This window comes from Capsicum annuum, chromosome 12 (genome assembly GCF_002878395.1).
Source record: "Capsicum annuum cultivar UCD-10X-F1 chromosome 12, UCD10Xv1.1, whole genome shotgun sequence".
Classification (NCBI taxonomy): Eukaryota; Viridiplantae; Streptophyta; class Magnoliopsida; order Solanales; family Solanaceae; genus Capsicum; species Capsicum annuum.
In genome coordinates this window covers 32821754-32838201 of record NC_061122.1, presented here as the reverse complement: position 1 = coordinate 32838201, position 16448 = coordinate 32821754, and the positions used below count along the sequence as shown (strand labels likewise).

At 32.0% G+C, this 16448-nt stretch overlaps 1 protein-coding gene across 2 annotated transcripts; it reads right to left on the bottom strand.

The window, feature by feature from the left end:
• Positions 1-8825: 8825 nt before the first annotated feature.
• Positions 8826-15731, bottom strand: LOC107850710 (vestitone reductase). Of its 2 annotated transcripts, none has more exons than XM_016695425.2 (4): positions 15292-15731; positions 10369-10887; positions 10081-10279; positions 8826-9337 (listed from the first exon to the last, which is right to left on the bottom strand). In XM_016695425.2, the coding sequence occupies exons 1-4, from the start codon at positions 15413-15415 to the stop codon at positions 9196-9198; spliced, it is 984 nt and encodes a 327-aa protein (XP_016550911.1). In that variant the 5' UTR covers positions 15416-15731; the 3' UTR covers positions 8826-9195. The 2 variants fall into 2 exon arrangements, with proteins under 2 accessions (XP_016550911.1, XP_016550912.1); XM_016695426.2 differs by having other exon boundaries at positions 10369-10839; positions 15292-15702.
• Between the last annotated feature and the right edge of the window lie 717 nt (positions 15732-16448).

The following is a 16448-nucleotide window of genomic DNA, read 5'->3' as shown; positions in this document are numbered from 1 at the left end:
ATATATTGGTCTGTATCAAATTGTAAGAAGGATTGAAAATATTACCTATGAGTTGGAATTACCGGTGAGTTTGTCTTCGATTCATCCCATTTTTCATATGTCCATGCTCAAAAATTGTGTGGGTGACCCTTCCTTAGTGGTGCCCATTGAGGATATTGGAGTAAAAGATTTGTTGTCCTACGAAGAAGTCCTAGTTAAAATATTGGATAAGCAAGTTTGGAAATTGAGGACTAAGGAAATAGCTTTGGTGAAGGTGATTTGGAGGAACCAAAAGGTAAAAGAGGCTACATGAGAATAAGAAAAGGATATGAAAGCTAAGAACACGTTCTTGTTTCCAATGTTGTATGAAAGTTTTTAAGGTATAAGTTTTATTTCCCCTCTTATTGCATTTCAAAATTGTCCTGGTATTCCACTATATTCTTATCGTGCTAATGGTATCCTAACTTCTCATTTGGGCATGAATGATCCTAAGGGGGATAATGTAAGACCACATAAATTTGAGACTAATTTATTTGGTCCCTCCCCTTTGTTTAAGGATAATTTTTTACTTGAATCGTGATAATGGATGATTGGAGAGAGTTTCAAAATTTTTTAGAAGCATATCTAGTCATTTCGGGACCCCGAACCAATGAGGGTCCGCGATAAGACCATAGCATGCTGGGTGCCCTCTGCGATAGTGGAGTGACACACTGCCTACGCTCCGCGATAAGGGTGTGGCTTGCCCTTGGGCCTCCGTGAGAGCAACATGCCACGATGCTGGGTACAAATCACCCAGCTTCATTTTTTTAACTTGGGGTTGGGGATTTTTGGTCCTTAACTCGACTAAACGACTTTAAAATACCTTTAATCCCTAATAACCATCAGTTATGAACTTTTTAACATTGTATTTTTCTTTTCCAACTCCCAAGTCAAGAAACACAATGATTTTCTCAAGAATTCAATTCCTTGAGCTCTGAACTCCAGTTTCTCTCCAAATGCTTCCGTCATTCAGCCATGTTAGACACTCTCTATTATTATGTTATTACATCAAATTACTTGATATTTATATGTTTCTTGGTTATTTAATCAAACTAGGGTTGAGGGTTTTTGGTTGCTATACTCTTGCATTATTTATCTCTTGTTTTAGTGATTTCTCCATAGTTTAAACGGTGAATTACAAATTGAAATTTGTGTCTTGTAAAAATGGTTCTGGTAATTTGGGTTTCACAAAGTTTGTGGATTTTGGCATGATAATGACATGAACATCAACCCTTATCATAATTTGGTGTTTACACAAGGATTTCATAGTGTCTAAACTGTCCTTTGAAAAATTGCATAACTTTAATAGGTAAAAAGGTAATAAGGTTTTGGAAACACCCTTGGGAGATTTAGCTATGAATTTTTAAACAAAAATCGAAGTCTAAATGGTTAAATGGATTATGAATATGATATGACATAACTGGAATGACTTGCAAGTCCCTTGATATGACGATACATTTGGGAATGTCGTAATAAATGACTCTGTTGTTAATGGTATATGAAAACTTGTTTTAATTAGGCTTAAAATAAATAAGGTAACTTCACCGAGAAGGTATAGTCCTGGGGGGACCAACACTAGAAACTATGTTTGTCGATGCTGGGGGTATGTGACCACTATTTTCGATTTGCACCGTGTATTTTTGGGAGGCTAATTGATTATTGGTTGCTTTAGCTTAATTCTCCGATACATGTGTATAACATGGATGGGGGCCCTACCGACAGGGGAAGACAGACTCATATAGATCGTGGGTTTCTTTAGGTCGGTACGAGCTACACAGTTAAGGATTAAATTTTCTAATAATCATGTTTCATTTCCCCTACCCCTATCCCGACATCCTATATATATGTATAATAGTGGTGCATGTGATTTATGGCTGGTTTTGGTAAATATATATATTTTATTGCTTTTCTTGGTTGTATGTCAGTACTCTCCGTACTGATCGTCCCCGAATGCTATGTCATTTCATGATATAGGTTCCGAGGGCTTTTCTTGTGACCCTGTACAGTGTTAGATGGTTCGATATCCCTGTTGGTCAAATATGAAATTATGAGACCTCCATTTTTTGGATGGCTTGGACTTTTTCTTAGTTTTCATTTATCATTCTAGTATTTTTGGTTTTTTTGTCATAGTCAGGGACATGCTCCGACTTGATTAGTATTCTTTGGATTAGAGGCTTTTGTGGACAACGTGGGGATGTTATTGTGGATTTAGTTTTTAACTCTCAAAATTACTTCTTGATTTTAATATTTCTCTCGTTATATTTATTGGCTTCAACAGTTAATTATTTATTATTATTGTGCTCTTGAGGTAAGGCTAAGGGGGTAATCTCCGTCCTTGGTTGGCTTGGAATGCTTGTCATGGCCAAGCCCTGGTTTGGGTCGTGACATAAAGCGGTCAAGTGTCGATTATGCGGTACCCGCGAGCCAGCCCAGTCCATTTTGGCGGACAAGGCCCCGTTTAGTGACCCCCAGCTGAGAGCCGGGTCACTAAAGAGACCGGTTGGCAACTTTAGCGACCACCACTAAAGCGGTCCAAGAGCCATTTTAGCAGTTCCACCAGCTGGGACCTGGAAAATTTCTAAGTCTCCATAGATCCCTCAGGATTCATCTGAAATCCTGAGAACTCAAATGAACTATATGTTACCCTATCAAATTTGATGTTTTGGACTTAATGGTGGCATCACATTTTCGAAAAAAGGTTTTTTCACAAAATTGACCCCCGAGGACCAATTTTATAATTTTTCAAACTGAATGCTGAAATGAGATATTAAAGTCGTAAAATCACACCAACCATGTTGTTAATTTTATGTTTCAATAAATTTTGAAACAAATACGTCAGTTAAAGATTTTTAAGAGTTATGTTTCAATTAGTTTTGAAACAAATACATCATTTAAAGTTTTGAGTTACAAAGGAAATGAATTTGAAAAATTCATTATTCATAAGTTTTGAGTTACAAAGGAAATGTATTTGACAAATTCATTATTCATTAAGTTTTACGTTATAGGTTCTTGAAAGAATGACATTTTTTGTTTTAAAACATACATGAACCTATTAACTATTACTTAATTAATATACTTCTCATGCATGAAACTTTCATCCTATAAATATTGTTTTCTTTGGTTTGAAAAGACAAGCACTTAAAACTACTTTCCCCTTGGAAAACACTTGAGAGACATTGATCAAATAGTGAAATCTCCAATTCAAGAATACAAGAGCAACATTCTTGAATGCTACTTGTTTTGTGGCTTAGTTGAATCCCGAAGATAGAGTTGTCACTTGTTCTTTCATTTGCTCGTGTGAGAGACTCCAACTATCTTCAAGAAGCGTATTATCGTGCCTCTAAGTCAAGCAAGTTTTATTTTGAATTTCTTGTACAATTATCATTATTGTTCTAACAATTTGAAGATAGTTATCTCTATGGCTTCTACATCAATATCAAATAGTATTCCATCTTTGTATAATCCTAATTTTGAAATATTTGATGTCAAAGACTTTCCTAGATGGTGTGAAAGATGGAATTCTTTTTAAAACGATTAAAGTTGGCATATGTTCTTGAAGAACCTTGTCCTAATGCTCCTGGTTCTGAGGTAGCATCTGACGAGGCTACTTTGATTAAAGAACAAATTGCCAAATGGCAATATGATGATTATTTGTGCAAGAATTATATTCTTAGAGGAATGTCCAACAAATATTATGATTAATATTATGTTAAATGCAAATATGCTAAAGAGATATGGGACACTCTTCAAGCTATTTATTTAGGCGAAGAGGCGAGTTCTAAGAAATTTCTTGTTTCAAACTATATGGAGTTCAAAATGGTTGATGACAAGTCAATCACTGAACAAGTACAAGAATTCTAACTTATAGCTAATAAAATTGTTATATCTAGAATTGCTCTTGATGAAAACTTTCATGTTGGTGTGATTGTATCAAAACTTCCTCCATCTTGGAAATAGTACCGAAGCAAACTCTTACACAAAAAAGAAGATTTGACTCTTGAACAATTGTTGCAACACTTGCAAATTGAACAAGAGACACGATGGCACGATAATACTAGTTTGAAGGAACCTGTCATGAAAGCTCATATGGTTGAAGAAAAATAAAAGAAGAAGGAACCTGAAAATAAGAATTTTTCAAAGGCAAAGAAGACTACAAATTTCAAGCGTAATGGTGCCAATTTTAAATCTGGTGAATGTTATCATTGTCACAAAGTTGGTCACTATGCACGTGATTGTAGAATTTTCAAAGACGAAAAGAAGAAGAAAAATGCAAATAAAAATAAAAAAGATGATCTTGTGGAAATGGTCACAGAATCATTTATAGAGGAAGATCAAGTGGAATGGTGGATAGATACTGGCACAACTCGTCACATATCAGGTAATCAAAATTCTTTCAAGACTTATGAATTAGTGGGGAACGGTAAAATTGTATATATAGGAAACTCCTCCTCTACTAAAGTTGTGGGAAAAGGAACTGTTGAACTGAAATTTACTTCTGGAAAGATAGTTATATTGATGGACGTATTGCATGTTCCTGATATTCGAAAGAACTTGGTGTCAGGTACGCTTCTTTCGAAGCATGGTTTTAAAATGGTTTTTAAGGCAGATAAGTTTATTTTATCTAAAAATGGCATGTTTGTTGGAAAAGGTTGTGTTGCAAATGGAATGTTTAAACTCAATATTGAAAATGAAAATATTTTTGCTTATCTTGTGGAGTCTCTAGACTTATGGCATGAATGTCTGGACATGTGAATTTTAGATCCATTAAACTTATGGTGAATAATGGATTAATCAAAGATTGTGGAAAGAATCATAATACTAAGTGTCTTACTTGTAGTAAATGCAAGATTACTAAGAAGCCCTTTAAGATAGTTGAAAGAACTTTCACTTTTTTGCAATTAATCTACACTGATATTTGTGAGATGGATTATTTGTTACGTCATGGAAAAAGGTATTTTATCACTTTTATTCATGGCTACTCAAGATATACTTATGTCTTTCCATTGAAAACAAAAGATGAAATATTTGAGACGTTCAAAGCATATAAAGCAGAAGTTGAAAATGAATTGAGTGTGAAAATTAAGTCAATTAGGTCTGATAGAGGTGGAGAGTACTTAAAGTCAGATTTTATTAATTTTTGTGAGAGAGAAGGCATTGAAAAATAATTGACCATGTCCTATACACCACAACAAAATGGTGTAGCAGAAAGAAAAAATCGGACTTTCATAGAAATAGTTAATTCCATGCTTTATGGATCTGGTATATCTAAAAATTTGTGGACTGAAGTATTTTAAATAGAATTACTTCCAAGAATCATGATGCATCTCCATATGAACTTTGAAATAATCGAAAACCAAATATAAATTATTTTAAAGTATGGGGTTGCTTGGCTTATGTTCGATTACCAAATCAACATTTAACCAAGATTGGCTATAGAAAAGTAGATTGTGTGTTTATTGGCTATTCACAAACCAGTAAGGCTTATAGATTTTTAAATCTTGAGACCCCAAGTCCTCACATAATTATTGAATCTTTACATGCTAACTTTTTTTAGCATATATATCCCAATAAAAAAGATTCTTTTGAACAAGATTCAAGTTCTTCTATTTCTCCTCTTAAAAGGAAAATAGTTGAGCCATTAAAAGAAAGTCAACCAAGACGTAGTTCAAGATCAGCCAAATCAAAAGACTTTGGACCTGATTTTCAAATTTATATGGATGAAAAGGATCCTGAAAGTTATGCTGAAGCTATGTCTTCACATGATGCTTCATTTTGTCGTGAAGCCATTGATGATGAAATGCATTCTATATTATCTAATAATACATGGATATTGTCAGATCTTCCTCCTGGGTGTAAACCAATTGGTTGCCGATTGATTTTTAGGAAGAAAATAAAATCCGATGGTACTTTAGATAAGTACAAAACCCGTTTGGTAGATAAAGGCTTTACTCAATTGAAAGATATTGATTATTTTGATACTTTTGCACCTGTAGCTCAGAAGACCTCTATTCGTCTCTTGATTGCTCTAGCAGCAATTCATGGTCTTGTGATTCATCAGATGGATGTGAAAACTTCATTCCTGAATGGAGATCTAGACGAAGAAGTCTACATAAAACAACCAGAAGGATTTGTCAATCCTGGTCAAGAACGTAAAGTTTGTAAACTTCTTAAATCTCTTTATGGATTAAAACAAGTTCAAAAAAATGGCACGATAAATTTAGAAAAGTTATGATTTCTAATGGCTACTTAATCAATGGTGGAGATATCTGCATATTTAGTAAATTTTAAGAAAATTCTGGTGTTGTAATATGTTTTTATGTAGATGACATGTTGATCTTTGAAACTGATATCGAAAGAGTCAAGGAAACAAAATACTTTCTTGCTTATCAGTTTGAAATGAAAGATCTTGGAGAAGCTGATGTAATTTTAGGCATCAAAATTATAAGATCGGCAAGTGGTTTGACTCTTACTCAATCAAGTTATATTGAGAAGGTTCTAAAGTGGTTTGGTTATTTTGACGACAAGACTGCTCCTACACCATTTGATCCTAGCATCAAACTAGTGTGAAACTCTGGTGATATTCTTGAACCATTGACATATTCTCAGATTGTTGGGAGTCTAATGTATGCCATGCATTGTACCAGGCCAGATATTAGTTATGTAGTAGGAACTTTGAGCAAGTTTACTGGTAGCCCTGGAGTTGAGCATTGGAATGCCTTAATTTGTGTTTTAAGGTATCTGAAGGGTACAATTAATGTTGGCCTACATTATTCTATCTTTCCATCAGTTCTTGAAGGCTATAGTGATGCTACTTGAAATTCTGATCCGAATGACTCTAAATCTATTACTGCTTGGATTTTCACTTTGGCTGGAGCAGCAATATCTTAGAAATCAAAGAAGCAGAAATGTATTACTCACTAAACCATGGAGTCAGAATTTATCGCTATGTCTTTTGCTGGAGAAGAAGTTGATTGGCTGCGGAGTATACTGATAGATATTCCATTATGGGGTAAGCCAATACCACCTTTGACTATATATTGTGATAATAAAGCTGCTATATTTCGGGCTTCAAGCGATTGTTACAATGGCAAGTCAAGACAAGTTCGTCTCAAACACAATCATGTGAGAATATTATTGGAGGATGGAATAATATCGCTTCAATATGTGAAGTCCAAACTCAATTTAGCAGATCCTTTATCTAAAAGGTTAGGCAAGGAATGGGTGGTACAAACTTGTAATGGGATGGGAATAAAGCCTGTTGTAGATTGATTGTACTTTATGGTAAACCTACCTAATGATGTAATCTTAGGTTTAAAGGAAAAAACAAGTAAAATTACAATTGTGAAGCACATCAATAAAATTTTCTTTTTTTCTAGAGAGTGAGTAGATGTGCATAAGTTAAGATTTATTCTCTTGATAAATCTATAAGACCGATATCGGTTGGAGTAAATAATAACACTCTTGATAGATTTGACAGTATTCCTACAAAATAAAAGAATGAGATTATATTCTCTTATTAAGTCTATACACCGATTTCGGTTGGAGTGTGTAGGAACACTTTTGATAGATTTACTGATACTTTATTGTAAAGGAGGATGAGATTAATTTCTTTAATGAAATTCATATACTACTTAATCGGAGTATGCAAAGTTACTCTTGATGAATTCACCGCTCTAAGCGCGAAGTGGAGACCGCTTCAATAAGATTTTTACAGGAAAATCTTAAAAGCACTTAGATAAAAGGATTCTGGACACATGGCCGTAAGGGTCAAAGGATTTTGATTTTCACCAGAATATAGCAATATGCGTGGAGTATTTTTCTACTGCATTCAATGAACCACTTAGTTCAAGATTTGTTCACTAAGTAGTCAATGATTTTGAAAGTCTTCACTAGCTAATGGTTCAAGTCCAAAAGACACCATTATTGATGCATGTTGCTAGATTGATGTCTCAAAGGAATTTTTTTTTTTTTTAAAAGATAAAATTTCTTGAAACAAGTGGAGGATTGTTGATTTTATGTTTCAATAAATTTTGAAACAAATACATCAGTTAAAGATTTTTAAGAGTTATGTTTCAATTAGTTTTGAAACAAATGCATCACTTAAAGTTTTGAGTTACAAAGGAAATGAATTTGACAAATTCATTATTCATAAGTTTTGAGTTACAAAGGAAATGTATTTGACAAATTCATTATTCATTAAGTTTTACGTTATAGGTTCTTGAAAGAATGACATTTTTTGTTTTAAAACATACATGAACCTATTAACTATTACTTAATTAATATACTTCTCATGCATGAAACTTTCATCCTATAAATATTGTTTTCTTTGGTTTGAAAAGACAAGCACTTAAAACTACTTTTCCCTTGAAAAACACTTGAGAGACATTGATCAAATAGTGAAATCATCAATTCAAGAATAGAAGAGCAACATTCTTGAATGCTACTTGTTTTGTGGTTTAGTTGAATCCTAAGGATAGAGTTGTCACTTGTTCTTCCGTTTGTTCGTGGGAGAGACTCCAACTATCTTCAAAAAGCGTATTAAGCCAAGCAAATTTTACTTTGAATTTCTTGTACAATTATCATTATTGTTCTAACGCACGCTACTAATCCAAAATCGACATTCTAGATTTGATGACGCAGTCTGTTTTGCCATCTGACACACAGAACAACAAATATTGATCGGATCAACTATAAGTCCTTTTAACTTTTAAAAACCACAAACTCGCACAAATTGCACCAAAATGCATTGAAAAATGTGTCAATCATCCCCATACTCCAGAAACAACACATAGCAACCACGGGGAGGGTAATTAAAATGGTCAAATCACATAAAATGAATAATTGACAAAAATCCAATCCTTACAAATACTCTCATCTAAGTACCGAGACACATTCCAAATGATTCTCAACCACTTAAAAGGTTAACCAACTTCATTTCGATTCTTAAGAGCGCATGAAAGACCCTTAGAACATGGTACAAGTTTTGGAGGAGTCACAAGTGCATTTGCAAGACTTATCTCACTATTCATTTGAACTATGATAAATGAATGTCCACTAAAATGTACATTTACAGCTATTCAGGTTTATGAGTATATGGAAATGAAACAAGAGATGAAGATAAAAAGGGAAGAGCTTCACAGGTAATGAAGTTTCTAAGTTGTGTATGCTATAAATGGATTAGAGCATGTCTCTTTGTTTGCAACAATCAATTGCTCCATCGAACATTTCCTCAAGGCCATATTTGTACTTGAATCCAGTCTCCAAAAGTTTTTTTGATGAAAGGCTAGACCGTTTAAGTTCTCTACTCGTCCATGTGTACCTGCAAAAAGCAACAACACATCAATTATTTCATTCTTTTGTTTCGAATTAAATGTTTTAATTTAACTGGTTTCAGATATTAATATATGGTACTGATGAAAAATGCATTGCCTGGATTATAAGAGCAATATCTCATGTTCTTTTGGCTACTCAAATTAAGAAAATTGTATTTTAGATAGCTAGCATAGGTCATACGTTAAGTTTTTGTGAATACATAATATTTTGATGCTTACTTTATTATACGTGACGAAATCTTAACCTAAAGGGAGCAAAATAGCTGAAACAGAGAGAAAGGGGAGAGACAATTGAAAACCCATATGGGGATTTTTCATTGAACTGAATGAATATTAAACTGAATGAATATGAAAATATCTCTAGCCTATCAGTTATATAGAAATGGAAATAAGGTGCATAGCTGAACAGCTGTCACCAGCTAATCTACCACTAAGCATCCTAAACCATGCAACTAACTTACTAACTAGCTAGTCTACCACTAAGCATCCTAAACCATCCAACTAACTAACTAACTAACTGCTGACATGGCACATAAATATCTTAGCAGCTAATCATCTAATAATCTCAACAATACGAGCACAAATAAAAGAGGAAAGTAAGACACTCAACTTTGAAACAAGAAAAGTAATTGCTTAATATGTCACTTTTCTTCTTTCATCTCCTTATCGAAAAGGAAAGACAAAGAAAAAACATCAACCAATTAAAGTTAAGGCGAGAGTCTATACTTACTCAGTAATTTGTTTTTGAAATTCCGGATATCTAGTTAAAAGAAACTGAGCTAGCTTTTCCCGTGTTATTTCAACAGCTGAGCAAATATACCTTCCTTTTGCATTAGGATTTTCAAGAAGGAAGATGTGGGCATTTGTCACATCATCTACATGTACAAAAGGCACAATTGGAGGATATTTTATGATATTACTTTGATGGCCTGCACATATTTTCAACTACTATTCAGCAAAACATACATTGAAAAACTGAGATTCAATGATATATACTTGATTACATTTTAAGACATACCAAGAATCATTTCCAATGATGAACGAACAGAGCCAGGAATTTGAGGAGTAATAAAGGGACCATTTATCCAAGTTGGGATTACAGTCACAAGATCAATTCCATTTTTTTCTGCAAATTTTAGAGCTGCCTTCTCTGTTAATGTCTTGCTGATAGTGTAAGAACTTGCAAAAGGCTTTAAGGTTCTTATAAGATCTACATCTGTCCACGAGCTTTCATCAACTATGTTTGAACTGTCACCCAAAACCGTAGCTGCACTAGAAGTGTACACAACACGTTTAACTGTCTGTGACTCGAGACATGCCTGTAAAATACCTATAATCCCATCAATTGATCTTTGCGTTATCGTTTCTTCAGTTTCCTTGTCCTCAAAATCAATTGGATGTGCAACATGAAATACCCCAATACAGCCTTCAATCGCTATATTGAAACTCTCTGGTTTGTGTAGATCCGCATTAAAGATATGCAACCTTTCTGGAGCATTAGGGAGATTTGTGAGGTAGCTCACATCCCTTTTAAGGTCTATAATCAATGAAAGTTAGGATAAAAGAATATAATATTAACTTTACAATACGTCAATCAATTGTGGGAGAAAAAAATTAACAGGGAATTGGAGGAACTTTCTAAGGGATACTGTTGAGTAAAATTGAAAAAAAGGCTTTAATCAAGAGATCTTTTTTTTTTTTTTTTTTGTAGTTAAAGACTTGCCGAATTTTATCATACTCTTCATCCCAAATAATGTGAAGGTATTGTTGGAAAAAACAATTTTGGTATCTTATTTTTAGATTTATTATTTTAATTCTATTTTAATGAGACTTTAATTTGGTGCGCTATGTGATGATAAACAATTAAATAATAGCCTTGATCGCCCATTACAATTCTTAACATAACTTTTTCGAATCAGTAACAGACATTTCAACTTTTTATTACTCTTCATCTATCTACACATAGTCCCATTGGAGGTTTGGAGTGACGGTAAAACTAAATATTGTCCAAACTTCATTCCTATAAAAAGGTTTTTTGTAATCTATAGATACTTAAGTTCTTCCTCCTATATTCTACTGTGTTGGTTTTCTTTTCTATCAATCTTTGTTATTTTTGTTTTTTGCAGTGTCCTACACATCAAACTTTAAAAACTTTCTGCTTTCTACTACTTTTATGATTCTACAGCAATTTTACAATAGGTGTTCGGAATACTAAGGTCAAAACAATTAATTTTGACCATCAATTTGTTACGTTACAGGTTCTTTAAATTTTAAGAGTTTTTATACATGAAAAATACTACAAGCTAGTCAACATACCTAATGATTCAACTTCTTATTAAGACGTTTGAAAAAATTATACTAAAGAATAAAGGTTTTAAACTCCCAAATAATAATACTTTCCCATAAAATGAAGCAAAATAATTAGGATATAAAGTGTGTATGTTAGTTTTTGGGTTAAATAAAATTTATATTTACAACATGAATTTCAACAATAAATTTAAACATACTTTAGAACAACAAAGAAGTTCAAACTATTTGTGAAAAATAGTAAACCAAACTTATAGAAAGAGATGAAGATTAGAGAATTCAAGTCCACTGAATTCACAATATGTCCTTAGAAATTATTCTCTTTTAAGTATTCGAGATTATGGAATATATCCTCCCAGGATAAAATGAATCACTTCAGTAGAATAGTGATATCTCAAATTCTACCTTAACAAAAAACGCACTCAATGGTAGCAAATCACACTTGAGTTTTGTAAGAAAGAGGACAATTTTAACTTCAAAATTTTGTTCTAATATCTAAGAAAAAAATTAAATATTTATAGCCAAAAGGTGTTGCTTCAAAATCACATACTAAATTCACAGCATGTCCTTAAATGAAATTGTTCTCCTTAAGTATCCGCGGTTATTGAATATAACCTCCCAGAATAAAATGAATCACTTCAATAGAATAGTGATACCTCACATTTTATCGAACAACAAACACACTAAATGATAGCAAATCACACTTGAATTTTGTAAGAAAGAAGACTATTTTAACTTCAAAATTTGTTCTTTGAGAAAAAAATCAGATATTTTATAGCCAAAAGGTGTTGCTTCAAAAATCACATACTAAATTCACAGTATGTCCTTAAGAAAATTATTCTCCTTAAGTGCCCGAGGTTATAGAAAATATCCTCCTAGGATAAAATGAATCACTTCAATAAAATAGTGATACCACAAACTCTACCGAACAACAAACTCACTCAATGGTAGCAAATCACACTTGAGTTTTGTAAGAAAGAGAACTATTTTAACTTCAAAAGTTTGTTCTAATATCTTAGAAAAAATCAAATATTTATAATCAAAAGGTGCTGCTTCAAAAAGCACATACTGAATTCACAGTATGTCCATAAGGAAATTATTCTCCTTAAGTATCCGAGGTTATAGAACATATCCTTCCGGGATAAAATGAATCACTTTAATAGAATAGTGATACCTCAAATTCTACAGAACAACAAACACACTCAATGATAGCAAATCACACTTGAGTTTTATAAGAAAGAGGACTTTTTTAACTTCAAACTTTTGTTCTCTGAGAAAAAAATCAGATATTTATAGCCAAAAGGTGTTTGCTTCAAAAATCACATACTGAATTCACAATATGTCCTTAAGAAAATTATTCTCCTTAAGTACTCGAGGTCATGAAATATATTCTTCTAGGATAAAATGAATCACTTCAATGGAATAGAGATACCTCAAATTCTATTGAACAACAAACACACTCAATGGTAGCAAATTACATTCGAGTTTTGTAAGAAAGAAGACTATTTTAACTTCAAAATTTTGTTCTAATATCTGAGATAAAACCAGATATTTATAGTCAAAAGGTGTTGCTTCAAAAATCACGTACTGAATTCACAGTATGTCCTTAAGGAAATTATTCTCCTTAAGTACTCGAGGTTATGGAATATATCCTTCCGGAATAAAATGAATCACTTCAATAGAATAGTGATACCTCAAATTCTATCGAACAACAAACACCGTAGCAAATCATACTTGAGTTTTGTAAGAAAGAGGACTATTCTAACTTCAAAATTTTGTTCTAATATCTAGAAAAAATTAGATATTTATAGCCAAAAGATGTAGCTTCAAAAATCACATACTGAATTCACAGTATGTCGTTAAGAAAATTATTTTCCTTAAGTACTCGAGGTTATAAAATATATCCTTTCAGAATAATATGAATCACTTTAATAGAAAGTGATATCTCAAATAATTCTACCGAACAACAAAGACATTCAATAATAGCAAATTACACTTGAGTTTTGTAAAAAAACAGGACTATTTTAACTTCAAAATTTTGTTCTAATATCTGAAAAAAAATCAAATATTTATCACCAAAAGGTGTTGCTTAAAAAAAAAAAAAAAAGCAAAGGTTCATGAAAAGTTGTACTGCTATGGAATGACGGGTCCATATGCGGACCTATGTGTATTTGCACATGACGAGATGCGATCGCAAGTCACTTGTCAATCAAAAAGAGAAAGGTCTGGTCTTTAAAAATAAAGATAATTACACTCTTTATCAGTTAGGGAAATAATGTTATTAAAATTGGTTCATGTTTTACCTTGTTATCTACTTTAGCTCAGGTTTTATATAAATTAAAACTTACTTTTCATTCATTAGCCCAACAACTCAAAACTGTCGATCTTTTTCTTTGCATTATCGATTTTTTTTTTTCATGGGAACAACTGAAATAAAAAGATGTAAGGTTGGGAAAGCCAAAAGAGAGAAAGTAAAAGTACTTTGAAATATTTTTTTTTTTGTTTTTTTTTTTTTTTTGTTGGTCCTTAGGAGAGAAAAATGAACCTTTGCAGTAGGTATAGCCTGCGGAAATGAACTTATGCTAAAAATTTGCAATGTAGTTTTGGGTTATCATTTTTCTATGTAACTTAGGCAATTGTATTTTTATGATACGCTATCTAAAATATACTCCCTCTATCTTAAATTATATGTCATTTTTGATATATCTAAATTTTTTAACTAATCTTCAAAGTTAAATTTTATTTGATTAGCTCAATATTTAATTAAAATTAACTATTCAAAACTAAAAGAAAAGACGATAAGTTGCAACTATCCTCATATCAATAGAATTATTAAAAAATATATATATATTAATTAAAATTTATATAATTTAATTTTCAAAAAAAATAAGAAAATATTAAATAAATTAGAATGGAACTAGTACTAATAAAGTATCAATATCACAATCATTAATATTTTTTCATTTAGATAAAGAGACCGAATAATCACACAAATGAGAAAATCCAATTTTCCCCACCCCTAACTCAAAGGAAAAAGAAAAAATCCCTCACAAAGAACAATTTCAACAAGCTAGAAAAGATACTCCAGCCGACCGAATTTATGTGATAGTATTTGGATTTCAAGAATTTATTATTTGATCGTAAATTTTTCTATGACTTTTGAATATTTAAATTATTAATTATTGAAACTTATAGACTTCTAAGTAATTTTAAATATATAAATTTTCTTTCAAACAGTTTATATTTTTATGTTTAAATATACAATCAAAATTAAATCTCAAAAAATAAAAAATATCACATATAAAACAATATCAAGATCCTACTTATTCTTTAAAAAAATTAAAACACATAAAATAAAAAAATGTTTCATAAATGGAGACAAAAAAATATTAAGATCCTCTTTATTCTAAAGTTTGAGGAATATCTAGCTACACTGTTATTAATTTTAAATTTAAAAAGAAATCACACCATGACATCAAAAACTAGACATGGCGGAAGCCAGAAGGACTAGAAGTTGTTCGATTTGTTAAAGAAAAAATTGCGCCTATAACAAACTTGAACGCAGATTATAGGATTCAAATATCAATAGACAAGATATCTTTATGAAAGATTTCAAATCGGAATAACATATTACCTGGATGTGACCTAATAGTGGTGTTAACAGAATAACCAAGTTGGAGGAGTTTCATAATCATCCATGAACCAAGATAACCACTTCCTCCTGTTACACATACCTTTCCCTTCTTCTCTTGTTCCATATTCACGCTATTGATCTTTTCTTTCTTCTCCTCTGTTTTTTTTTTTGTTTTTTCTGGTTTTGTTTTCCCTTCTCTTCTGTCTCTATATAGTAACTATCAAGTGGTTATGTCGAAGTGGATGGAGGTATGGACAAGTTATTGTCATTTACCTACTGCTTCCCTCTTGAAAAGTGGCCACCCATCCAACACACACTTTCCTCTTAAAATTTGCCACACATCCAACTAATGTGAAAGAAATGTACTAAAGCATTTAGGTTAGAAACAAAATGATAAAAAAAGACTTTTTCTTTCCATAGCAACGTTTCCATAACATAGCAATATAGTATAATTGACGTTTCGTTGGCGTCCATTTGTTACCTACAAATCAGAGGTGGATTCATGATTTTAATATTATGTGTTCAATATTTTGAGAATTTAAACATTAAAAACATTATAAATTTTAAGTTATAAGTTCATATTTACTATTCATTGCAATTTTTATACATTTTTAGACATAAATTTATGCTCTACGTCGAAAATATTTAATTGCACTCATACCTTTAAAGGTACATCCATTGTGATTTAAATGTATGATAAAAACTGTAAAAGGGAACTCTTTTATGGTTATTGCGTGTATGCAAATGTAAGAAAACTGTAAAAGGGAACTCTTTTTATGGTTATTGCGTGTATGCAAATGTAAGAAATTTAATACCTAATAATAATCGAAATAGGCGGAATACATCCGCAGCCCCTAAAGTTGACACCAACTTTCACTTAGATACCTCAAGTAGACCTTGTTCATTTTAAACTCCTCATGAAAGGCTTTATTGTATCATTTTGACACTCTTAGCTGACATGACATAGTGAGTATGATACACTATTTACTCATAATTTGTGAAAGATTTATATTTAGCCAATTTTTATTTTATTTTTAGTTTCTTCTTTTCCATTTTTCAAGGCACTACATCCATCATTGTAACGTTATACCAGACGTACAGCTAAAATGAAGATAAGCATGTCAGCTGGAAAGAAGACAGAAAGGCAGCAAATACGA